Here is a 25,000-nt window from a genome sequence, read left to right as displayed (position 1 = left end):
TAGCTCAATTGACATAGTATTTGTCTTATTAACCTCGAAATTAGAGGTTCAAATTATCCGATTTGTAATAATAATAATAATAATAACAACAACAAAACAAGAATAATATCTATAACTTGTATTTTAAAAAGTGGTAGGGCGTTTGGGATAACGACTATCCTGAAACTATAATAACCATCTCTTAACTCTAATGTGTTACAGTATGTACTAATTGCTACCATATTTACTATTTTATATTCATCAATTTTTTTATTCTTTGCTACCATGTTTATTATTTTATTCTCAAATTAAAATAGTTTAAATCTCAAATATATATTATTAGAACCTAAATTAAAATAAATACAAATTATTATAAACACTATAATAACAACTCTTGTTCCGGAAATGATTATCTGGAGAGATTTAAATCTAAAGCCCTCTTGTATATATTCCCATTGCAATTGTCGAGCTACAAAACAGAAGAGAATTTATGGGAAAGAGAGGAAATGAAAAAAACTGAAGAAAGTAGGACCCATAACCATAACCCTCTGGAGTATGCAGCAGGTCTTAGCCGTATAGCTTTAGCCTTAGAGATGTGACCGCAAAATGATCTAATTTTCTTTGCAACCGTCAGATGAAAGCGATGCAACCTCTTCTTTCATTTCGCTCTCACTCACACACACACACACACACACACACGCACCCTCTATTCATAATTACCTCACTACCCCTCCTTCACCATTTTCCACAGAACTCCAAAACCCAAATAAATACCTTCTATCCGTCAATTCAATCTTCTGCTTTCTGGATTCTTGCGCCTTCAGAATCTTTTCCGCCATTATTCTCTCTGCTCTTTCCTCACATTTCTTCCTGAAAACCAAAACCAAAGGCATTCATTGGGATCCTCAGCAGATTCTCAGAGCTACTACTGCTTTTGGCTTTCATCACCGACACGCTTTTACTTTGCTTACGACTTGGTTTTTGTTTCTCTAATGCCGTTTTGAGGTTTTTGGATTTGATTTTGGTGTGTAGTTCTGCTGCATGAAGTTGTTTCGTTTCAGCTTGGAGAGATTTTTTTTCCTTTATTCTGCTGCGAGTTGAAGGTTTGGCTTTTACCTTTTGCATTTGCTATTTGTTTTAATTGCATTTAGAAACAGGTTTGGAGTTTGATTTGAAATGTTTGAAATGATTTACATTCTGCATAGTTTTTGGAGCTCGAGGAAGGTGGAGCAAACGAAAAAGGGAGAAATACCTCTTGGATTTGCTATTTGTTCTAATTGCATTTAGAGAGAGGTTTGGAGTTTGATTTGTAATGTTTGAAATGGTTTACATTCTGTATAGTTTTTGGAGCTTGAGGAAGATGAGGGAAAAGAAAAAGGGAAAAATATGCTTGAAATTTGTTATTTTCAGAAAATTTTCTTTTTCTTTCCAATCATTCATGCGGGGAGGTATTGATCAACTGAGTATCTGCTCTGCCTTTTTTGGTAGCTGAGTAACTTTGTCCCTTCTGTTAGTTATGGCAACGTCGTCGTACGCGATTGAGACTGGTCAGCTTATCTTCTTATCTTTAGCGTCTAAAAATGTGTTTGAATGGACCACAGAATTGTTCGCTTTAATTTTGGTTTACTAGTCTGTCTTTGTCCATGTACTGTCAGTTGTTCTCTTGCGTTCGAATTTCGTTTTTGCGCTCTGGAAGGATAGGAAGTTTCTTTAGGTTTTACTCTAGTCCAGACCATACCTTGGTTTTAGGAAATTGGCTTCTTGGATAAAACATAAAGCAAATTTCGAATTGGAATCTCAAAGACATAACAAAAAGAAAAGGGCAAGAAACAATGTGACCACTATCCCTTATATTGCTTGAGGATATTGTTTACACAAGTGACAAGTCAATTTCAGATCCTATCAATTCCTTCTGTAACAAAAGAAAAAAGAAAAAAGGTCTGTTCGTGAATTATGATTCGTTCTTTTCCCCGTAATTTGGACGATTTGAGATTCAAAGCTGTCCTCTGTCATTTTGCCCAAGTTCTCTTGCAGTCCATGTGGACTTGTTAGATTTAAAAGCAGTCTCTATTGGTTTATATGCATAATGATGCTATTGATAGAGTCATTGAGGAAGAGTATATTGAGAAAATATATGCCAACGATCACATTATTTATTTCAAGGAGGTATTTTTCTTTGAAGTTGTATTATCTACTGTGATGAATGACTTGGGAGATTCAAGACTAAGTGGACAAACTGACGTGGTTGGATTTTCATATGAATATTCTATAGTCAATCCAAGCTAGTTGTTGGAAATAGTTTATGCCAAACTGTGATCTGATAATTTTGATTTTTCCATAAGTCTGCAGTTGATTATATCGGCCTTGAAGTCACTTTGCATTCATTGATTCTTGCTACAATGCATTGTCAACTCTTGCTCTGCACTTTTTCCTCCTTCCTAATAGCTCATGTAAGATTTTGAAAAACAGTAGCAACTGAAGTTGGTCAACTGTGTTGGAGAACATTATTCGCACACTTCTCCCATTTAGATTATAGGTTGCTGTGTCTTCTCACACTATAGGCTCAGAATGATCATACTGTAGCATTCTTGTAGTGCTGCATTGTTGAAGTTCCTTTGTACTGCATCTTTTTTAGTTAAAATATCTTAGATGTAAAATTATAAACTTCCTCGTCGATTTAATCCATGATACAAATTCGGAGAGGAATTTCTTCCACGATCATCTTAGAGTTTATTGTCTGTTTAATGGAAGCTAACACTATGTCATTCAAAAAGTGAAGGTAGATTGTGATTTTCTATAACACATTGGGTGTATCTATACAAGTTCCATTCAAAAACTACTTCTAATTTTTTATTTGTTTATAGAATTATGAATTATAAATAATTATATGCACCATTCTTATTACAGACGGCCAGCCCTGTTGCTGATCTTCTATTTTCATCTAATACTGAAGGCTTGAAATCTTTCCTTGAAATGAGCTATAGCCAAAGCAAGTAGGAACACTGCAAAAACAGCTGGACCTTACTGAACCTATATGGTTACATGGAACAGTTTGAAATTGAAGGATATTCAGATTATCAACAATCCTTGGGTACCTCCGGGCGAGTTTCATTGTGCCATACTAACCAAAATTTAAAGCTGCACGAGAAGTTCAAAAAAGAAAGGCATAGCTTTACATATGGTGAGGTCCATGATAGCCCTTATAGGACTTCAAGAAATCATCAGAAGGATGAAATTTCAGGAAAGATAACCAAGAAGGATGAAATTGTGAGATACATGTCAAATTTACCTTGCTATCTAGAACGTGGTGAACACCTCCAGGAGAAAGTTCTTAGTGTGGGGGTGCTCGACTGGGGGCGACTAGAAAAATGGCAGCATGGCCACAAACAATTATCAAGCAGAAGTAGCTGGAATCCAACAGTCAGAAGTAATGGATCTTCATCCTCTTCATCTGATAGCTTGTCTCCCCATTTTGGCAAAGATCACATCTCTCGTCAAAGATTACATCGTCCTTCACTCTATTCTCACCTGTTAGCTTCTCCTCACTCTCAGTTCGTTAAATCCTTCGGAGAAAGTGAAAAATGCCAAGATCTTAAATTTGTCCATAGTAACACCTTAAAAGGCCAAGGCAAGTCCATAAAAAGCAACCAGCAGTCATGTAAAACTGATCGAGAAGTAAAGATAAAACAGACAGAGAGAACAGGTCTAGAGACGGAAGTTCTCCGAGAATGTAAAACTTTGCCAGATGTGCTAAATTATGAGGTTGCATCTTCTCGACGTGGGGAGCTTCTTGGAGTAGATAAGTCTCGTGCACAAAAAGATTTTGCAGATGAGCATGATGTGTTGGAAAAGCCTGAAGCAATTGTCCTTTTGCCCAGCAGCTTAGTGACAATGAATGATACACAAGTCCCTGAGCGTTCGGATTCTACACTCTTATTAAATCTATGGTCCAATGAAGCAGGTCAGCAGAGCTCAATGAAGAGGTCTGCAGCGAGTTTCTCTCCAGAGCTCAACTGCAACATCCCAAACTCAAGCAAAACACCTTGTGAAGTCAATGGAAATCAGTTTCCGTTGAAGCACAATTGCTCCACAAATGCATCCAGTAATTCTCGCTCTGTATCCAGGTTAGCTAGAGCAGGATATAGTCCATGCAAAGCTAGAATATCTGAAGCAGAAACATCAGTTGTTGCACCTTTAAATTCAAGGGTCAAGGAGGCATCTATTGGATTGAATCTGAAAGCAAGCACAGTTTCTGTTGACAAAGCAAGAAGCCCTTCGCCCTTTAGTCGATTAAGCATTAGCATGGGTAGGAGACGTAAAAGTTCCAGTTCCATGGGGAATTCATGTGCAAGTGTTCAAGGTTCAACACACATACCTGTCCAATCTGGATCCGAGAATGCTATGCCTTCAGCTTGTGTGAATGAGTTGAGAAATGATAGACCCAACAATACAAGCAGAGCTAGTTCCAGCCCTCTTAGAAGGTTGCTGGATCCTCTACTAAAGCCAAAGGCTGTGGTATATCATCATGCCGTAGAGCCTATAGAGAAAGACTTACATGACACGCCTGATAAAATATATGATCGACAGTCAAATTCATCAACCTTACAATCAAGGAAGCTTATGCTAGACATGAGCAGATGCAGGAAAATCAGTGTCAGTGATACAGCTCTTGACAAGAAGCAAGGATCTTCTGTAGTTCATGCCCTTCTGCAAGTTGCATTTAAGAATGGTTTGCCTTTGTTCACTTTTGCAGTCGACAATGTCTCCAACATTCTTGCAGCTACAGTGAAGTTAACCAGCTCCAGAAAAGGGGCAGTTAGCCATATCTATACCTTCTTCATTGTTCAGGAGGTTAAAAGAAAGACTGGAAGTTGGATAAATCAAGGTAGCAAGGGGAAAGGTTGTGATTACGTCTCCAATGTCATTGCACAAATGAATGTTTCTGATTCAGAGATTTCCCAGGTGATCAGACCATATGAGCCTTCTACTACCAGAGAATTTGTCTTATTTTCTGTGGATTTGAAACAGGCAGATCGGCAGACCTCAGATTTCCTACCAAACGAAGAGCTAGCTGCTATAATTGTCAAAATTCCCCCAAAAATCAAGCAAGGATCTAGAGAATGTTCTCCTCTTTCCAAGGGTAGTGAGCAGGTTCAGCGTCCTGGTGGTGGTGAGTCCTTTATTAGTACAACAGTTTTACTCCCAAGTGGTATCCATAGCCTCCCCAGTAAAGGTGGACCGTCATCACTAATAGAGCGTTGGACTTCTGGTGGATCATGCGACTGTGGGGGCTGGGATTTAGGTTGTAAACTCAGGGTTTTTGCCAATCAGAACCAAAAAATCGAGAAATCAAGTTCATCTCAATCTTTTCCAATAACAAATCAGTTTAAGCTTTTCCCTCAGGTATGAATGTTTGATTTCTTCAAGCTAGTTATTTTGGTCATTGCATTTTATTTGGTTCAATCTTTTTGATCCTTTGCTCACTCTCAGGAAGGAGTACCAGAAAACGATTGCATCCTGAGCCTGGCTGCTTTCAAAGATATGATATACTCAATTGAGTTCGATTCTTCTTTGTCACTTCTGCAAGCGTTCTCCATTTGTCTGGCAATGATAGACGGTAAGAACTCATGCGAACTTTCAGAATCAAGTATCTTATTTGAAGCAAAGACTCCTGGAGAATCAAAGTTAATGCATAATGATAGATTGTGGACTCCTAATCTTGCTGAAAGAGAGGATCCTGCAGAACACGTAGCTTGTCCGCCACTTTCTCCTTTTGGAAGGGTCTAGCTGGAAACCTGGACTTCGTTAGATGTGTAAATGATTTCAGGTATATATTTCCAGGCCCGGCAATCACATTTTACTCTTGTTGATCGGGACTTTTCACAGATAGATCCAGAACCTGAAAGGACCTTTTGTTTTTAGAACGCTCTGTTCATTAGTGGTCAGTCTATACACAGAGCCGAAGGTCTTTGTAGCTTTTAATATATTTTTTATAACAATAGAGAGAAAATATAGTATGTACTTTTGAGGGAAGCAATCAATATCCATCTAAGTGTGTATATTCATGAGTAGACTGTAAATTTCTTCGACCCTCTTTTTCTAGATCCATCTCACATCAATAACTGTACCTCTACTGCCTCGCCTATAGGTAGTTTCAGACAGGTTTTTCTTATGAGGTGGATACTCAAATGTCAAGTATGGTTCATAATAATCTATCTTTCGGGGCATATAATGATTAAAGAAACCAAAATTATTGTTCTTTGTGATCATGAAACTATTAGCGACTTTTTTTCGGAGCTTTGGTTACTCTTTTGGCTTCGACTTGGTCCATTTCTTAATTCTTTTGTAATTATAATCTCTAACCTAAATTTATACTAGTTGGGTTTCTTTTTTTTGTAATTTGTTGTGTGGGGATAGTTCATCTCCCCCTCCTTTTGTATTATTCTCTTTGATATGGAAGTTATTTATATATATATATAGAGAGAGATATAAAGTTGTAACCAAGATTATTGAATGTTATTTTGCCCAATATGTCGTTGGTGCAACACATTTTCATGTAGGATAACATTTTGGCTAAATGTCATTCCATGTTTTACATGACAAACTTGTTCTCAACTGTTTTGTTGGACAAACCTTTCCAAAATGTCCTTTAAGCCAGTCGAATTTCTTTAAGCCAGCTGACTTAATTCGACGATGACAATGACTCTAGGGTTTGATAACTTGAACCCAAGTTTCATTGGATGATGGAAGATCTTACCATTTAGCTATCTTTATACATGACAAGTTCTCAATTATTTTATGCTCATTTCTTTTTCAAGTTATAACAAGCTTCCTTTCAAAATATGTTACTATCACCACCCAATGTTCTCTTCATCATGTTCATCATTACCACACACCACGTTCCATCCTTATCTCAAACAAAATCAAATGAAAATATGTGGATGAGACTGAGAGTGTGATATATGTATTATGTTATCAAATAGAGAACAACAGAACTTTTGATATTTATCTTTTTCGTCCCTAATCTTTGAATGGAGTCGTCAATTTTTTTCCTTGTATTTTAAATAGCAAATGAAGGAGGCTGCATGTGTCATGTTGCCTCCTTTAGCCTACTAGGTCTGGCATAGGCCCACGATGCTCTGTTTAATGGCCTTTCTGGTCTGAGATTGCCCCCACTTCAGTTTTACCCTCTGATCATCCTGCCTTTTAGCTTCTTTTTTAGGCATATTCCTTTTTCATTGCATTTTGTAGGTGAAATTTTGTATTAACTCATCAGTTCCATCACATTACTATTATTGGGTTTCCTTCTAGTACTACCTTCATATCTTTCTTCTGTCATGCTCTTAAGGGTTCAGGACATAGTTTGACTTACAGTTTTCATATATCTGTATTTGTGTAATGTCGAATTGAAGATGCTGAATTTGTTTAGTTGGTTTACAATAACATGTATTTTGGTTTAAAAGCTTTGGTTATACAAACTCAGTCGCGCAAAAAAAAAAAAAAAAAAAACTATTCAATGAGGCTGCCATCATGTGGTGGTCTCACAGTAACCGTTGGATGTGGATTCAAAATTTTGCTCTCTCTCTATCAACCATTTGGTATAACTTTGAGGCCCTCCAATACATCTAATGGTAAAAATTTGACAGCCATGCTTGGTATAACTTTGAGGTTCTTCCTCGTGAGTGAGTCGTAACATGTATTTAGTTTGTGAGTTTGATAATTTATAGCTTCATGTAGCCCATGATTCAGTTTAGTTTTAAAAGCTTAGGTCAAACAAACTTCACAAACAAAAAAAACTATTCCCTCATAGTAACTATTGAATGTGGGTCTAAAATTTTGTTTTATCTCTGACGACCATTTAGAATGACCTTCCTTCTCTCATACCTCCAACGGTAAAAAAAACTGACAAAACACTGTAGTAGTCTCATCAAATAATTTCTCCACCAAACAAGGCAAATATCTCGAACTCACATCAAAATTGTCTCCCTCTCTTCTCTTAAATGTTTACTCCTGCAAATTTTTTTTCCCTTGTTGTTTGGTACTCGCAGAAAGCCTAAAAGCCTGGTTGGTTTCTCTAAAATGCATCATGAGCAAGAAAAAGAGAGGAAAAGAAAGGAAAAAGGGCACATAAGTATTCATCTGCTCTGTAATTTGTGAATTTATAGTACTTTTTGTTGGAATGCATTAAATCTATTATCCGACATTTCGAATGACAAAGCACGAGGTCTCGTCAAAACCTAAGTTGTATTCATGTTTATGTTATTAACATTATTTACAATTTTAATCCTAAGATTTAGAGCAGTGCACTATATAAACTCTCCCACTTTAGAGACATCCCTCTAAATCTATAATCTGATATTTTATCTCCAATAATAAACCGCCTCTCTCCTCTCCCTAGTGAACCATGATTGTCGATTTCTTTAACACTTTTGATAGGCTGTTCCCTTTGCAGATAATTTTTTTGCAGCTTTGCATTGCAAAAAAGGAGACAGAAAACGTGGTACATTGATGGTGAAAAACAAGTAAGTAGCTAATATTAGCTCTCAGTGTTCCCCAGTTGAGGAATTCAGAAACCTTTTTGGCTGTGTATAATGTTGGTAAGTGGGCAAACAGAGTATCCCCATTTTCTCATCTTCTGCTGTGAGCTTTGCAGAGTAATGTTTTAATTTAATGGTTTTGCCTTGTAAAGTTGTAGCTTGCCTTTGCCTTTCTTTTTACCTATTTTCCCATGTGAGTTTCATCATTTTTCCCCTTTCTGCTTGTGTGTGTTGCACTCAATGATAGCAAAGAGAAAGAGGCCAAATGCTAGTGCATGAGCCTTCAATAAAATCAGTCAAATATTATGGGTCTTTTTCTTTGGGATAATGATTAATTTACAGATGTTCTTTCTTTTGTAGGGATTCAATGGTTTTTTTCCTTTTTTATTTTTTCAATTTTATACAGATGGAAAGATTACTGTTGGCTTTGGATCAGAACTGAATCTGGCTTGATTCTCTAAACAAATTGAATCTTTTATTTTTGTAATGAGGTGGAGGTATGTTTGCCAATATCATGGTGCTGTTGGTTTGTTTAAAATATATATGGTCTCCTTTGTTAGCGATTTTGATCCTAATTTAATTTTTAAAATTTATGTTTATTCTCTAAATTTTCTTGGTTTGGTTTTTACGAATTCTTTTAAAAACATGTGAATTCTTTCAAAAAGAAAAACAGGATTTTAAAATTTGTTTTTTTTGGCCCCATTTGGTAATAAATTATTTTCGAAAATTAAGCCCCTAAATACTACTTCTATCTATTGATTTATATGTTTTATTGTTTGCATTTTAGGAATTTTCAAAATCAAACTTAAAATTTGAAAACTACAAAAAAAGTAGTCTTACAAAACTTGTTTTTGTTTTTAGAAATTGGCTAAGAATTCAAATATTTACCTAGAAAATATGAAAATTATACGTAAGAAATTGTGAAAAAACAAACATAATTTTTAAAAATTAAATGATTACTAAATGGACCATTGTTTTTGAAAATATCAGTGAAAATATTAGCTTTGTTTTTAATTCAAGATCATTGAATTTTATTGAATGAAAAAAGAAAAACAAGGATGTTATATTTTTCACTATAGACTTTTAAGACTATTTTAATGTATGAACTTTATAGAAAAGATACTTTAATCATTGTAAATCTATATATAAAATACTTAACATAATCTTAAAATAGATATATTTTTTTTTCATATAAGTTAAGACGTTTTAACTTTAAAGCTATATATAATAAGTCAAATATGAGAAAAAAACCAGCTCCCTTTACGCAAAGTTTATTAAATAGAAAATAAACTTTTTGAAAATGGGAAAAAAAAGGACCCAAATGAAATAAAATAAGCATCAAATTTCGTGACAAAATAATTTACCAAAATTCAACTTTTGAGTTTTGACTAACATTTTTCCATTAAAATAAATTGGTGGGGAATGGTGAGTGATGGGAGAGGATTCCTCGACATAAATCACCACATGGGTCTCTTATAACACATAACAAATTACAATGACAATTTGTAAATATTTCCACTTTTTTCGAATAGACAGACCGCACAATCCAACAATAAATATAATAATTTTTTTTTTTTGTTTTTTAAAAAAAGTTTTAACTATTCACAAAAATAGTAAGAAAGAAGAGTAATTGATACTAATAGACTTCTATCCGCGTCTGTCACAGACATCTATCACTGATAGATGTTGATAAACTTTTATAACATCTATCAAAGAATGTTAGATTTTGCTATTTTGTATAAATAATTTTCCTTATTTTTCTATTTTTGAAAACCTTCCTAAATATAAGCAATAATTAGTATTTAATTTAAAATAAGATTATACAAAAATAAGAAAAAAATGTTTTAAACGGTAAAATTGTTGGAAATATTTTTAAATATAACAAAATATCATAACATTGTCTATCAGTGATATATAACATCTATCAATGTCTATTAGAGATTAATGACAGTAGCCCATTAATGTCTATCACTGATGAATAGTGATGTTTTGCTATATTTGTAAATATTTTGGTTCATTTTGGTATATTTAAAAATAATTCCAAAAATAATTCTAAAATTTGGAGTAAGTTTAATTATGCATTTTGTTTTCTTAATAAATATGGAGTATGAAAATTTGGACTTTCTATTGTAAAGTACATGTCAATTATCGTTGAGTTATGATCGCACTAATGAGTTTTAATTATGTACTTAGACTTTGAAAAGTTACAATTTTAAATTTTGAGGTTTGTTTCAGAAGATTTTCTTGGAAAGTTTTATTAGTTAAAATAAGATAAAAATTTGATTGGTGTGTATAAATGGAAAGATATGTGTAATATTATTTATAATATCATTCATATAAATCAAGGGAACCTTTGATGTGGAAAATTGATTACATAAATAATATTAACGATTTTTTTTTTTTTATTTGAAACAATAGAGAACTGTCTTGATCTATTATATGGTTCTAAATAATATCACACATCTTTAAAAAATTTTTTACAACAACGGTCATTCTAATTTCTACCATTATTTTAACGAAAATAATGTAGATTTTTTGGAACAACTTAAATTTCAGTTTTTTATTTAAAAAAAATAAATTATTGAAGAAAAAAAAAAGAAAATTCAACGTTTAAATATAAAAATAAAACTTTCAAAATATAGAGATATGATTAAAGTTTGAAATGTCGATGTTTTCACGGTCTCAATTTTATGCAAATATTGATATCCTTCAAAATTATAAAAACTATATTTAATTGAATAAATAAGCATTCTCCTTTTAAAATAAGTTGATGTTTCTCATTATTAATATTTGGTTTACAAATGTGGATGGAAATTTAAAATCTTAGGTATTGATAGAATCTCACCTCAAACTTTATGATATTTTGTATAATTTAACCCATTATTTAAGGGAGTTTTTTTTTTTGACTGATGATCTTAATTTCGTGGCCTTAATGTCATTTACTCTAATTTTTTAAAGAAAAAGTTCCAAATATAATAATTAAGTCTAAAATATTAGTAGGTATAGTACAATACAAAGGAAAAGATACAACAAAATTTAAATAGTCTATAAGTAATAGACTATAGCACTGGTAGGAGTCTATCAGTGATAGACCGTATGATTGATAAGCTTTGGTATATTTGTAATTTTTTTAAAATGTTACTATACACTTAATTATCATCACAAAAAATGATAGCCATTACAATTACCCTTTTTAAAATAATGAAAGATAATCGTCTGTCATTCTTGCAACATACTAAAAGCATGTTAACTATTCATACTACCCCTCATGATTTTAGTGAACGTGTGAAATTAAAGTCATACATGCTAGGGCTCTTACTCCCTACCTCACACTCCTCTTTTCTCCTTTGTATTTGCACGCAACTAGTTGAATATATAGTCCTCTCATACGCTAAGGTTTTTTCTCTCTTGACTCTCATTCGTGTTTCTCCTTACTCTCTCACTCATACTTATCACTAACTCTTTATAATAGTACGAGAAATTATTGATGATGAACAAATACTTAATGCATTTGATAATGGTAGAGAGTTATCTTTCATTATTTTAAAAATTGGGAGAAACAAGGTTAACTCTCCAAAATTAAGTCATCCATAAGGGAAAAAAAAACCTCTCTTTTTAGTGGGAAAAAAAACTCATTAATAATAATACCATACCACATTCAAAATGAAAAGAAAAAAAAGAAAAAGAAAAAAGAATTATGTTAAAAAACAAAAAACATTACCCCACGCGCGGACATGAAGATTGTGACGGTTTCTCCACTCTTCATTTCGTATTATTATAATTTCGCGCTTTGAGGTGCGTTTTACGCGACTCAACTCTCGCTGTTTCCACTTACCGAAAACACTGAAGAACAAACAAGAGAGAGAATTTCAAGCTGAAGATTGAGAGAGAGAAAAAAAAAGCAAGCAAAAATGATGATGAGGTTCTAAGAAATTGAAGAAACAAGCTAACAAACAGAGCCTTTGGATCGGAGAATCAAAAGCTTCAAACAATCCCTCTTCCTTCTTCTTCTTACTCTCTACTTTCTCCATTCCCTAAGCAACTCTACTTCTACTTCTTCCCCTTTTCTCCATCACTTCCTTTTCAGCAGACTGCATTTGATTGATTGCCAGAGGAAGTTCTGTTGTGGTTTTGGTGGTGGAAGAAGATTCATCTTCAGGTTGTTCTCTTGTATCTGATTTTTTTTTTTTTTTTTTTTTTTTGGCAATGGGAGCTCGTTGCTCCAGATTTGGACTCTGTTTTTGGCCTTCTCAGATCGAGTCCAATCTCAATGACTTGTCCTGTGCCGGTGAGTGCTAATTTGTGGTTTTGTGGTTTTTTTTTTTTTTTTTTTTTTAATATATATAATTTTCGGTTGGAATTTGAGCGTTGCTGTTGGTTGTGTTGTGAATGCAGAGAACGAGGATGCATTGCCTGGATTCTGCGAGTACAGCTTTGATCAGTTAAGAGCTGCTACGTCGGGATTTTCTTCGGAGAATATTGTTTCTGAGCATGGAGAGAAAGCGCCTAATGTTGTTTATAGGGGAAAACTTGAAGATGATCGAGTAATTGCTGTGAAGCGCTTCAACAAGTCGGCCTGGCCCGATTCTCGCCAATTCCTAGTCTGTGATCTTCCTCTAATTTGAGTTTTGTGCTTACTTTTGTTATGCATTGCCTCAATGTTAATGAGATGTGTGAGTATGTTGATTTAATGTGTAAGCAGGAACGTTTAAGGTGATTGTTAGTTGTGTTTTGGCATTTTCAGGATGAAGCTAGAGCCGTGGGGCAGCTAAGGAATCAGAGGTTGGCGAATTTGATCGGATGCTGCTGCGAGGGCAACGAGAGATTGCTAGTGGCTGAGTTCATGCCCAATGAAACCCTTTCCAGGCACCTTTTTCATTGTAAATTTTCTAGCTAATATTAGTGTTTATGATGCTGAAATTTCTTTACATGGATTTCGCTTTTTCTTTTTGGTTGGTCTCTTATACTTTATATATCTCGAAGTAGAATATATAATTAATAGTATATTTAATGGTGGTTGGAAAGCAAGCATGCAAGACTACGCTTTTAGTTAATTTTCTATATAGTGACCTTTTAGAAATTAAATCTCCCCCTCCCTTTCTTCTAGAATCTAAGAGATGAAATTAAATTTACATTTTGATTACAAACATTTTGTATATATGATAATCAATTTGGTTCCGGGGTCCTCATTGTCGAAAATGAGGGGGAGTACATTTTAAGCTCCATTAGTACTAAGTTCACGTGCCTAGCCATTTAATTTGAATACTTATAGGGTTGTTTTTTGTGTAGGGGAAACGCAGCCTATGAAGTGGGCAATGAGGCTTCGAGTGGCATTATATCTAGCACAAGCTTTGGAGTACTGCAGTAGTAAGGGAAGGGCATTATACCATGACCTTAATGCTTATAGAGTTCTCTTCGATCAGGTACGAAATCGTATCCACCATGCTTCCATAGTTCTATATTTTTCTCTTTTCGATGTTTGGATATATTTCATGTACTCTTAATAAATAGCCCTACTCAACAGGATGGTAATCCCAGGCTCTCCTGTTTTGGCCTCATGAAGAATAGCAGAGATGGAAAGAGCTATAGTACTAACCTGGCTTTCACCCCTCCAGAATATATGAGGACAGGTATTGAACATCTGCAGATTAGATGTGGCGTGTTTAAGTCATAGTAGAGATTCATTGGTGAAATTCTGAAGATTATTGGTTTCTGTGACATTACCTGTTGACTCTAGATATGGTAAAAACGACTGGTCCAGAAAAATGACATGCAACGGCTTTGTTAAAATTATACACAAGTTTATATATATAGGTAGCGTTACAACATCCGTCAATTATGCAGTATGCTAACTGTAGATTTTACATTTGACAGGGAGAATATCGCCAGAAAGTGTTGTGTACAGCTTTGGCACTCTATTGCTTGATCTTCTCAGTGGCAAACATATTCCCCCAAGCCATGTAAACTGTTTCCTCCTTTAGAAGTTTCTCTACATGTGGAAGTTTGATTCGACTTTATCCCAAAATACAACCGGAACAATTTACTCCAGAAAATTTTGTCATGCAAAAAACTTGTGTTTCTCTAGAAGTCTAGCTTCAGTAATTGGCTCTGGCTTGATCAATTATCAGCATTTTAAAGAACATTGCACTGGGCTTTCCTTGGTTATCATAACAGCTTTTGCATTCGGAGATTTGGAAACTTCTTGTTGACTTTTAACCAAGTTCACTTCTCTCAGGCACTGGATCTGATACGTGGAAAAAATTTCCTGATGCTGATGGACTCATGTTTAGAAGGTCATTTCTCTAATGATGATGGAACCGAACTAGTGAGGTTGGCTTCAAGATGTTTACAATATGAACTTCGTGAGAGGCCAAATGTGAAGTCTCTTGTTATTGCTCTCACTGCTCTTCAGAAAGAAACCGAGGTACAGTACAACCATAATGTCCTGGTATTAACTATCCATAATAGTTGGGCTCGTTAGTATAGTCTGTAAAAGATGCTATGTTTGATATGGTTGCCAGCTAAGGACATAGCCCATTATTATTCTATAAAGCCGGTTGGCAATAATGCAGAAAAAAGAGAATCGTCAAATTCATACAGTTCTACCTACTGGTCTATGTCAGGTTCCTTCTTACGTTCTTATGGGAATTTCTCATGGGAATGCTTCCTCCAAGCAAATGTCATTATCACCTTTTGGGGACGCTTGCTCAAGAACAGATCTTACTGCGATACATGAAATTCTGGAGAAGGCTGGATACAAGGACGATGAGGGAGTTGCAAATGAGGTTGGCAAATTCATCTATAAATTTAATTTTCTAAGATCAGAGATTATGGAGGCTACTCTCTGTTCCCATTAGAAACTCTTTGTTCATTTTAAGGGACGTCAAATTAGAGTGAACCTCTTTACCAATTTATTTTTCCATGCCAGTAAAATGCAACTAGCTATTTGTTCATGTATCTCATTCGACAAAAATTGTAACTCGTTGTTTTACATCCTAAAGATGAAGATTTTGATGTTATGTTGTTAACTGGGTGCACCATCTGCTTATTAACTAGATACATTACATTTTTAGTGGCACAAGTCCCCTTAGTTTATCTAACTGAAAATACAATTTAAAAGTTGGTCTGCTTCGTTGCTCATCAAGTAGAGAATTTGGTTTGTCTTGCAGCTTTCTTTCCAAATGTGGACAAGCCAAATACAGGAGACGCTCAATTCTAAGAAGCGTGGGGACTCGGCATTTCGAGCTAAAGACTTTGTAACTGCCATCGATTGCTACACACAAGTATGTCATTAACTATAAAGACGAAATACTTCAATCCAATTTTTATCCTCCAAAATCTTCACATAAATGCCAGTAAAAGCTTATATTACGACGTAAAATTCAATCATGACATAATGGCCTCATAAGAACAAGCAGAAGGCCAGTAAAAGGCGGCATATCAATGGATACATTGCTCATAATTCTAAATCAAATAGCAACTGAAGAATACCTTCAAGATGCAGTTTGGTTAACAATTATTTGGATGTCTCTGATTTTTACTGGCCCTTTCAGTCTGCAGTGGAGAAAATTGATTCTGATATCATAAAATAGGCGAACCGGCATGTCTTGATGCTTGGATTTCGGTATTGACGTCAGTTGAAACAATCTTTTTTTTTCTTTTTTCTTTTTTTTTCGGGTTCGCAGTTCATAGATGGAGGAACCATGGTATCACCAACAGTATTTGCTAGACGTAGCTTGTGTTACTTGATGAGTGATATGCCTCAGGAAGCTCTAGGAGATGCTATGCAAGCCCAAGTGGTATCACCAGATTGGCCAACTGCCTTGTATCTTCAAGCTGCGGCTCTTTTCATCCTTGGAATGGAAAATGATGCACAAGAAACTCTGAGAGATGGAACATCCCTGGAATTCAAAAAAGAAAGAACTTGAATCTGTATAGGTACTTCTCTTTTAATTAACATTATTCTTATATATTTATTTGTCTCTGCCTTGAGCCCTTTTCTGTTAAGTTTCTGCAACAACGAAAGGGCTTGATTACTGAACTTCTTGTGAGTTTGTGTTGGTGCAAATTTATATTTTCCTTGCCCAACAAAGCTATCTTGTTGATTCTGTTCTGCTCTAGATGTCAAATCTCTTGTATTCTTTGCTACGAGTTGAATGATAAAATTAGTCTGAGATTGGCTGCAAAGGAAAACTTATTTTGCCACCATTCTAGTCTTAAAAAAATACTGTTGGTCACCATTTCTTTTTATTAAACCAAATATTTGTTTGGGTTTTATAGCCTCTGATATCATATTAAACCATTGATTAGATAAAAAACTTAAGCTAATGGGTGAATGTAAATTTAGTTATATCATCTAACACTCTCCCTTCACTTGTAAGCCTGAAATATGTAGAACCAAACAAGTGGAAATTAATATTTGATTGGGGAGGAAATAACATTGTATGAGTTTGAACACATGACCTCCTGAACCAACCTACCTTGATACCATATTATCCACCATGCATTCCCTCCAATCACAAAGGAGAAAAAACTATAAAAACAATAGGGGTAGTTGCAAATATAGTAATCAAGTCTAAAGTATTAGTAGATATAACACAGTCCAAAACAATTTGTATCGATGATAGACTATATCGCTAATAGAAATCTATCAACAATAGAGTATATCACCAATAGACTTCTATTAGTGATACAGTTTGTCACTTATGGAGACTATCGATGATAGAGTCTATCATTGATAGATTTTGTTATATTTACAATTTTTTTTAAAATATTGTTATACACCTAATTTTTAGCTTAAAAGTGCTATTCATTGCATTACCCAAAAAATATATATAATTTTTGAAAAAAAAAAGTTTGTCTGTGCCACATGACAACCTGTGATTGGACACTTAGATGGCCCCCATAAAAATGGTTGATGTACTCAAATCTTTTTCGTGTGAAAATTGATAAATGAGAGCATGGTGGGGTAACTTCAAGAATAATGTATTTTTAAGAAGAAATGACAAATATATGCTAGTTTTGAAAAAAAAGATCGTTGAGAATCCTACATTGGAAAAACCAAAGGGATTCATACTCTTTATAGGATAGATGAGTTACTCATCTCATTGTCAATTGGTTTTGAGATGGAGTCCTATACAAAACAATGTCCATGACTTCACAATCTTATTTTTTTTATTTATATTATAATTAAAGTGTGGGGTGGGAGAATCGAACCTCAAATCTCGAGATCAATAGTCTATTGTCGAACTCGGACAAAAAAGAAAGACTACACAACTCATATATTTGACCCATTCACTCCAAAAGTTGAAAGGTTTAACGATGTGACATCACTATGCTTTAATTTGTTGCTCAAGTTTAATATTATGTATATAAAAATTAGCCTAAAAGTTTTAAAGAAAATGTCAATCTAAGCATAATTCAATTAATTAAGAAAATGAAGGGTTTTTTAAGAGGGAATATATATAATTCTCAAGTAGTTTCAACCTAAATTATATTATCTCATCAGTTAATTAACATTGATACATTTTTTTAATATTATTTGAATTTTTGTCAATTAAGTTCGGATAAATAACCAACTACCATTCTAAAAGTTGATGGTTCGATCTTCCATACCACAGTAATTAAACTAAAAAACATGTCTTGTTTTTAATTCAACAACATGCATAATGAGAAATTAAAACCTCCAACTTATTAGTCGGATATACATATTTTATGCTAGTTAAGTTATTTCACGTGAGATTGACTAGAATTATATATTAAACATTTCAAAAGTTGACCTATCCCTTGTGTAGGAGATAAAACAAATTTGAAACATCAAATTCACATCACTCCACTTTATTTTGTCCAAGAAACATCCATACAATCTGAATCAGTTGAATCCTGAATCCGTGTAAGCTGTTCTTTCATCTTCATAACCAACTATTAAGACAATATTAAACAAAATCAGACCATTACAATTTCTTCACGAAATGTTATGACCTTCCTTTTCAAGAATAAATGTTAGTGGCTGGTTATCATGACAAATTATGAGCTATGAAATTGAGTTATATTTCATATATTTTTTTAGTAGATTTAGAAATTAGTTTCTAATATAAACAATTGTTTTAAATGAGTTTGATACTATATTTATAAACGATAAAACTACTTGTAATTATCCACTAAATATTAGATTGATTCTAATCTATAAATAATTAATTTATGAACCTGTTTTATGTAATAATTTTTTGTAATATTATATCATTCATAATGCATTACATATAACAAAATTTAATTAAAAAATACATTCCGTTTATAATATGAAGCTCTATTTTTAAATGTTCTAAACTTTATTTATATTATGCATTTTATAATTTAAAATTTAAAATCTGAATGCACCAAACATATAAAAATATATTGTTTTCAGAATTTGTCATGTTTAGATCACAGTGTGAAAACAATTTTAAATAAAGAAATCCAGATTATATGTTGAAAACATATTTATTGAACTCAATGAAATTAAAACATAAAATAAAATATGGATGGTCATCTAAACAACTAGGAGTATACTTGGATTAGGTGGGTTGAGAGTATTTTTTGGACCAACCCAAAAATTCAAGTTGGTTAGATTGACAATCCAAATGACCCAAATAAAATTTCCAACCCAATCCAATCCTACCCGTAAAATTCGAGTTGGATTGTCAAGTTATAACTTATTTTTTCTTTTTAATGAAAAATATGTAAATTTAATATACTAATAACTAAAATCTCATAAAATTCAAATGCTAAATACTAAGTATCTATGATATTTATTGCAAATTTTAAATAAAAACAAATATCATAACAATTTTAAAAGAAAAATATTAAAAATTCACAAATTACTCAATACAAAATAATCAAACTTTAAACAAAGAGGAATATATATATATAATTCGAGTTGGGTTGGTTTAGTTTTGTTCATGGGTTCGGTTGGGTCAATCCAATTTTTTTTTAGTCAACCCACAACCCAATCCAACCCAACCTAAAAACAAAACTAACCCAACCCAACCCTTATATTTTGGGATAGGTAGTCCAGATTGTTCGAGTTGTCGAGTTATTTGAAGACCCTACAAACAACCTTACCATCCATGTTTCAAGAAGGAAAAGTGGTTGTATTCATCTCACAGCAGGACAAAGCACACAATACAAGATTCTTCAACCTCAATTAAACATGAAAATCCACCAGTAACTGAGAATAGATGAGAAGTTTAATACTTAGTTCGGATGATTGATCTTTCTTTATCTCAGAAACAAGTAAAGCACAGAAGAAAACCTGACTATGTTTAAGAACTACTACTCTTGAGAACCTATAACTCTTTGCACCAGGAAATAAGGTTGGCCAAAAAGAATCAGCAACTGAAACTTCTCTGCAATCATGAAGTTTGAACTTCAGCTGATGGGTTGCTTTCTCCCGATCTCGGCAAGCTAGCGATATACTTCCAACAGCGCTTGTGAACTCCGCTGATTTTCTTTGGAGCTTCGGCAATGGGCGTGCCTGGAAATTTTTTGTAACATTGTTCAACCTCGGTCATTGATGAAAGTATCCCAATAGCAACAAAAACATACAGAAATTTGAGTTGATAGAAACTCAAGTTTTAAGCAATACAATAATGGTTGACTATACTATATCAATTACCAAGTCCGGAGTTGCCTCAATAGAGACTTCAAAAGGGAATTTTAACATTCATTTAAAGCAATTCAATAATGGTTGGTATATCAATTACCAAGTCCGGACTTGCTTCAGTAGTGATTTCAAAATGGACCAATATAATTATATAAAGGAGGCTAACTTACTTGACCTATCTCCAGTTTAAGCTTTCAGGACCTCATGCCTCAAAAGTCCAAACTTGAATACTTTACTTGCAAACCATTAGGATCGATCCTTTTTTATAACTATTTGATTTTTAAAAATTAAATTTACAAACAATACTTCCATCTATAAGTTTCTTTGTTTTATTATCCACTTTCTACCAATATTTCAAAAACCAAGCTAATATTTGAAAACTAAAAAAATTAGTTTTCAAAAACTTATTTCGTTTTCAGAATTTGACTAAGAATTCAAAAATTTCTTAAAAATAATAGTACAAAAATGGAGAGGAAACAAGAAAAACTATAAACAGAATCGTCATCAAACGAGGCCTATATTGTCATGAAGCATAATCCTATACATCAAGAGCGAAGATCAGTAAACAGTGAATATTGAATAATGTTAGGACTTTCATCTTTTCCAATCACGCAGCTAAATCAACTATAAAGCATTAGCTCATGATGTCATGGTACCAAATTATAGAATTTAGCCTGGGTAAAAAGAACGTATAAGACATTCAATTGTTGCTCATTCTTCTGAACAAATATTAGAACAAAATTTCAGCAACATGGTGAAATAAAAACAAAAATGAAATTCCAATAACGATTGTGGAACTAATTTCGTGATATACTAACCATCTTTATGAGCAATGCCCCATGCCTTGCCGTGCGTGCCATTCTGTGAGAAAAAAAGGCAAAAGAAAAACTTAAACCCTCAATCAGATTGCCCCAAAAGAAAAAAGATTGTTACACTTCCTGTTTGATTATCAATAGTCAGAGGAAAAGTCTACAAATCTTAGTAAACGATTACAGAAATTAGGCAATCCCACTGATATTTTACCCGAAACAAATCCTTTAAAACCCCTCAACCGTTCAATTTACTTGAATGCACACAAGAAATAGAAATCACTGGCAGAGACTGAATACCATTTGTTTCAAAATTTCCGCAGATTATAGAGGGAGATTGATCTCAAATGAACCGCAACATACATCAAAGAAAAAAAACGAGATGGAAACTAACCTTGTACAGATTGATTTTGGTGATCTGGTACGATATTTCATCCCAGTGAGCTTTGGCGACATGGTATCCTACTCCCCAATTGGGCAAAAACTGAACTACTTCGAACAGGTTCTTCTTCTTCTTCCTCCGTTTGTTTTTAGTCGAAGCAGTGGAGGCATTGGGGTTCGAAGAGGAAGTTGACGGCGAAGAGGTGCTGAAGGTTCTGATAAAGGTAGAAGATAACCTGGAGAAATCTAGGGCACGACTGATCGCAGTTCTGTTGGCGACGACAGCCATTGGCGTGTCTCTCTAGGTTTGGTTGGCCTTCTCTTCGGTATCGCTATTTCGCTGCACTCTTCGGGGTTTAGGCAAGTGAAAATTGGTAATTTTCGTGCATTTCTTCTGCTCGATCCTTTTGTTTTTACAAATTGGTTAAACAAAACAAATTAAATACTATTTTGGTTCTACTTTTAAAAATGTATATTTTAGTTTTTGTATTTTTAACTTTAGTTTTGGTCTACTTTTAAAATGTATATTTTAGCTTTTGTATTTTTAATTTTAATTTGTCTAGATTCATGTTTTTTTTTCTAAATTTTAATTTGGTTATTATTTTCATTTTTACTTCATTTTTAATAGACCAAAATGATCACTTTTTAAAGTATAGAGATAAAAAATACAGAGACCAAAGTCATATTTTCAAATTTTCTCTAGCACCAAATTTAAAGTGGATTTTCATTACACTTTAAATTTATTTCAAAACTATTATTTCATTAATTAAATTTTTTTGTTAAAATAGTGGTGGTTCAATAGTACCATTCTAATTGAATTTTAAGTACCCTTCGTTGATTCCATTGTTAAAATGTATATTTTAGTTTTGGTCTACTTTTAAAATGTATATTTTAGCTTTTGTATTTTTAATTTTAATTTGTCTAGATTCATGTTTTTTTTTCTAAATTTTAATTTGGTTATTATTTTCATTTTTACTTCATTTTTAATAGACCAAAATGATCACAAAATGATCACTTTTTAAAGTATAGAGATAAAAAATACAGAGACCAAAGCCATATTTTCAAATTTTCTCTAGCACCAAATTTAAAGTGGATTTTCATTACACTTTAAATTTATTTCAAAACTATTATTTCATTAATTAAATTTTTTTGTTAAAATAGTGGTGGTTCAATAGTACCATTCTAATTGAATTTTAAGTACCCTTCGTTGATTCCATTGTTAAAATGTATATTTTAGTTTTGATCTACTTTTAAAATGTATATTTTAGCTTTTGTATTTTTAATTTTAATTTGTCTAGATTCATGTTTTTTTTTTCTAAATTTTAATTTGGTTATTATTTTCATTTTTACTTCATTTTTAAAGTATAGAGATAAAAAATACAGAGACCAAAGTCATATTTTCAAATTTTCTCTAGCACCAAATCCACTTTAAATTTGTTTCAAAACTATTATTTCATTAATTAAATTTTTTTTGTTAAAATAGTGGTGGTTCAATAGTACCATTCTAATTGAATTTTAAGTACCCTTCGTCGATTCCATTGTTAGGTACTTAAGCACCTTGGGAACTACACCCCAAAAGCTAGCTATTGGGGTGGGAGAGCCAAGCCACTTAAGTATCACGTTGGTCATCCCATTCTAACCAATGTGGGACAAAGACAACCCATACTACCTTGGTTCCTAACAGAAAGCTTGCCTACAAAAGAATAAAAAACTGCACTTTGATGTGGTGTAGGCTACACACCTCCGATGCTTACGTAAAAAAAAGTTCGAAGGTTCTCAGTCTAAGTTAAGCTCTTGTCCTCATCTTTTTCCTTTTCCCTTTTCTAATCACCTCTTCCTTATTCTTTTAGGATTCTACTTTGGATTAAGTTTGTGCAGATCATGCCTGGACAGAGGCCGACCCGTTTGGTATTCCTTCCCATGTTGGTACAGTCTTCTTCCTTGTGGTTTTGGCCTTTTAGGCTTTCGACCAATGAGCCTGCCTTAATGGCTCGGCCTTAGCCTCGTCCTCGGCTTGAATGAGGCCGACCGATCCCATTTGATTCCCAACTTATTTCTTTAATCTTCATTTCTTCCCTAATTGACGTTTTTACCCTTGGCTCTAGGATCCATTCGTAACATTAGCATCCACTCCCAAGTTAGGATTCGTTGTCCTTCTAGCTATTTTGTCTCGGGTTTTAATCCTGAGAACCTATCTTGGGAGTATATTCTCCCTTTTCGATTTTCACGCCATCCCATCGCGAAACTTAATTCGAACTTGTTAGAGGTTGTTGGGCCTATCAAGCCAAACCTTTTTGAGGTTCAATTGATTTTCCAAGGCGCTTCTCCATCTTATGACGAAGTTATGCACCAAGTTGTGTCGGGCCCACCTCAAGGATAGGTTCTTCATAGATTTTTGCCCTTCATACCTTAGGGTTCCTCGGGTCATGAGCTGACCTAGAATATTATCTAGCTAACCCTATTAGAACTTAACCAGCTTCTTGGCATAATTCTCCATCCCCATGACAGAGTTGTGGTCGCCTCTTCTTTCATTTCCTCAGATGGGTCGTTGCTTTTTGTGCCAATCTCTCTGTAGCTTCGTCTTTCAAGTGTTGCTTTTCTCATCTACGCTAACCATGTAGCTTTTATTTCCTCTGTCAAGCATCTTAGATCTACATAAGAGTCTTCCTTTTGCTCACTTGGTTAGGCATACTCTGATAGCTTTTGAAAAGAGTTGTTTTTATGTCCTTAATTTCCTTTTCTTATTGTGTTTAAAATGATTAAATATCTATTCTCGTAGGAATTCAAGCATTTCATGCATTTTGGAGCCTTATAGGCTGTTGATGCGTTATTTTATGATGTGAAATTGTGGATGAAATGTGATGATGGAAATGCGTTGAGCACTAATCAAGTTTTCTCAGCAGAATCCAAGTGTAAACCCTACTGAATTTCCTAGTATGTCCAGGGTCAAACTCAGGGACTTAGGAAAATAGGTTGCATTGATAATTTTTAGGAAAACTTTGTGGTAACCAAATAAATCAATAGTTGTTAAGGTTGTTTTTTGCGGTAATGAGAAATAAACAAATGCAGCGGAGTTTGAAAAGAGTTGAATAAACAGAAGATGCGATGAGTATGCGGTGAGTGGGTTGAGAAAAGTTTCGACTAACATTTCCTAGGACGCGTTCATGCTATGCAATCATGCAACATGCATACAACAATAAACCACCTCTCGGTGCGAATGCCACAGCTTCTAAGGCTAGAATGCATGCAATGTATGCAATAAGTCTATAGGACCTACACATAAGCCTCTATTCTTATTTATGTGATGAAAAAATGACACACACACAAATAAGGCGACTACATAATATTATTCCCATCTCTAGGATGTATGCGATGCAGGTTGACAAACAGAGCTTATCTCTAAGTTCCTATCTCTTGTTTATGCAGTTCTAATCTTGCTCTCTCGAGTCTAGATTCTAACCTAGCTCTCTCGAGTAGCTCTAAAGGGGTATTTGGCACAACATAACACAAGATAATCGCAAGCAATGAACTTCCTAGGTCATGTTAGCTTAGTTCTTCTCAACCCATTTGACTAGTTTAGCTACTCATGCATGCTAAGAGAGTGAACAGATGTAGAATAAGAACTTCAATTGTATAAATATAAAGATGAAGTA

The 25,000-nt window shown here is 33.9% G+C and overlaps 3 protein-coding genes and 1 long non-coding RNA gene across 6 annotated transcripts; 3 read left to right on the top strand and 1 right to left on the bottom strand.

The window, feature by feature from the left end:
* The first annotated feature begins 458 nt into the window (after window positions 1-458).
* LOC120088364 (uncharacterized) lies at window positions 459-6,050 on the top strand. 3 transcript variants are annotated; one of them, XM_039045591.2, is made up of 4 exons: window positions 671-1,082; window positions 1,185-1,272; window positions 2,887-5,382; window positions 5,470-6,050. In XM_039045591.2, the coding sequence occupies exons 3-4, from the start codon at window positions 3,022-3,024 to the stop codon at window positions 5,764-5,766; spliced, it is 2,658 nt and encodes an 885-aa protein (XP_038901519.1). In that variant the 5' UTR covers window positions 671-1,082; window positions 1,185-1,272; window positions 2,887-3,021; the 3' UTR covers window positions 5,767-6,050. The 3 variants fall into 3 exon arrangements, with proteins under 3 accessions (XP_038901520.1, XP_038901519.1, XP_090165633.1); XM_090309507.1 differs by having other exon boundaries at window positions 778-1,082; window positions 1,185-1,526; XM_039045592.2 differs by lacking the exon at window positions 1,185-1,272 and having other exon boundaries at window positions 459-1,082.
* Window positions 6,051-7,603: 1,553 nt separating this feature from the next.
* Window positions 7,604-9,056, top strand: LOC150030525 (uncharacterized). Its single transcript, XR_016526829.1, has 2 exons — window positions 7,604-8,110; window positions 8,432-9,056. It is a non-coding gene; the product is annotated as an uncharacterized LOC150030525 (long non-coding RNA).
* A 3,264-nt stretch (window positions 9,057-12,320) lies between these two features.
* Window positions 12,321-16,709, top strand: LOC120087719 (serine/threonine-protein kinase BSK5). The gene is made up of 10 exons (XM_039044593.2): window positions 12,321-12,804; window positions 12,912-13,117; window positions 13,261-13,396; window positions 13,806-13,939; window positions 14,041-14,146; window positions 14,391-14,476; window positions 14,752-14,940; window positions 15,140-15,301; window positions 15,686-15,799; window positions 16,202-16,709. Exons 1-10 carry the CDS (start codon window positions 12,723-12,725, stop codon window positions 16,442-16,444), a joined length of 1,458 nt encoding a protein of 485 aa, XP_038900521.1. The 5' UTR covers window positions 12,321-12,722; the 3' UTR covers window positions 16,445-16,709.
* A 2,915-nt stretch (window positions 16,710-19,624) lies between these two features.
* Window positions 19,625-21,782, bottom strand: LOC120087826 (uncharacterized). Its single transcript, XM_039044748.2, has 3 exons — window positions 21,361-21,782; window positions 20,976-21,018; window positions 19,625-20,028 (listed from the first exon to the last, which is right to left on the bottom strand). Exons 1-3 carry the CDS (start codon window positions 21,634-21,636, stop codon window positions 19,907-19,909), a joined length of 441 nt encoding a protein of 146 aa, XP_038900676.1. The 5' UTR covers window positions 21,637-21,782; the 3' UTR covers window positions 19,625-19,906.
* Window positions 21,783-25,000: the final 3,218 nt, after the last annotated feature.

The sequence above is a fragment of the Benincasa hispida genome, unplaced genomic scaffold, assembly GCF_027475165.1.
Source record: "Benincasa hispida cultivar pf3 unplaced genomic scaffold, pf3_genome.v1.1 HicScf1848, whole genome shotgun sequence".
In the NCBI taxonomy this organism is placed as follows: domain Eukaryota; kingdom Viridiplantae; phylum Streptophyta; class Magnoliopsida; order Cucurbitales; family Cucurbitaceae; genus Benincasa; species Benincasa hispida.
Note: the sequence above shows the minus strand (reverse complement) of the source record. Positions and strands in the feature narration are given on the sequence as shown.

Bases quoted from the DNA above. Each gene is read 5' to 3' on its own strand.
- LOC120087719 (XM_039044593.2), top strand. From the start codon at position 12,723: ATGGGAGCTCGTTGCTCCAGATTTGGACTCTGTTTTTGGCCTTCTCAG. The intron at 13,940-14,040 runs GTACGAAATCGT...CCTACTCAACAG, and splicing joins ATAGAGTTCTCTTCGATCAG to GATGGTAATCCCAGGCTCTC. The intron at 14,477-14,751 runs GTAAACTGTTTC...CACTTCTCTCAG, and splicing joins AACATATTCCCCCAAGCCAT to GCACTGGATCTGATACGTGG.
- LOC120088364 (XM_039045592.2), top strand. From the start codon at position 3,022: ATGGAACAGTTTGAAATTGAAGGATATTCAGATTATCAACAATCCTTG. The intron at 5,383-5,469 runs GTATGAATGTTT...GCTCACTCTCAG, and splicing joins AGTTTAAGCTTTTCCCTCAG to GAAGGAGTACCAGAAAACGA.
- LOC120087826 (XM_039044748.2), bottom strand. From the start codon at position 21,636: ATGGCTGTCGTCGCCAACAGAACTGCGATCAGTCGTGCCCTAGATTTC. The intron at 21,019-21,360 runs GTTAGTTTCCAT...TTTTTCTCACAG, and splicing joins CCAAAATCAATCTGTACAAG to AATGGCACGCACGGCAAGGC. The intron at 20,029-20,975 runs GTTAGTATATCA...AAAAATTTCCAG, and splicing joins GGGCATTGCTCATAAAGATG to GCACGCCCATTGCCGAAGCT.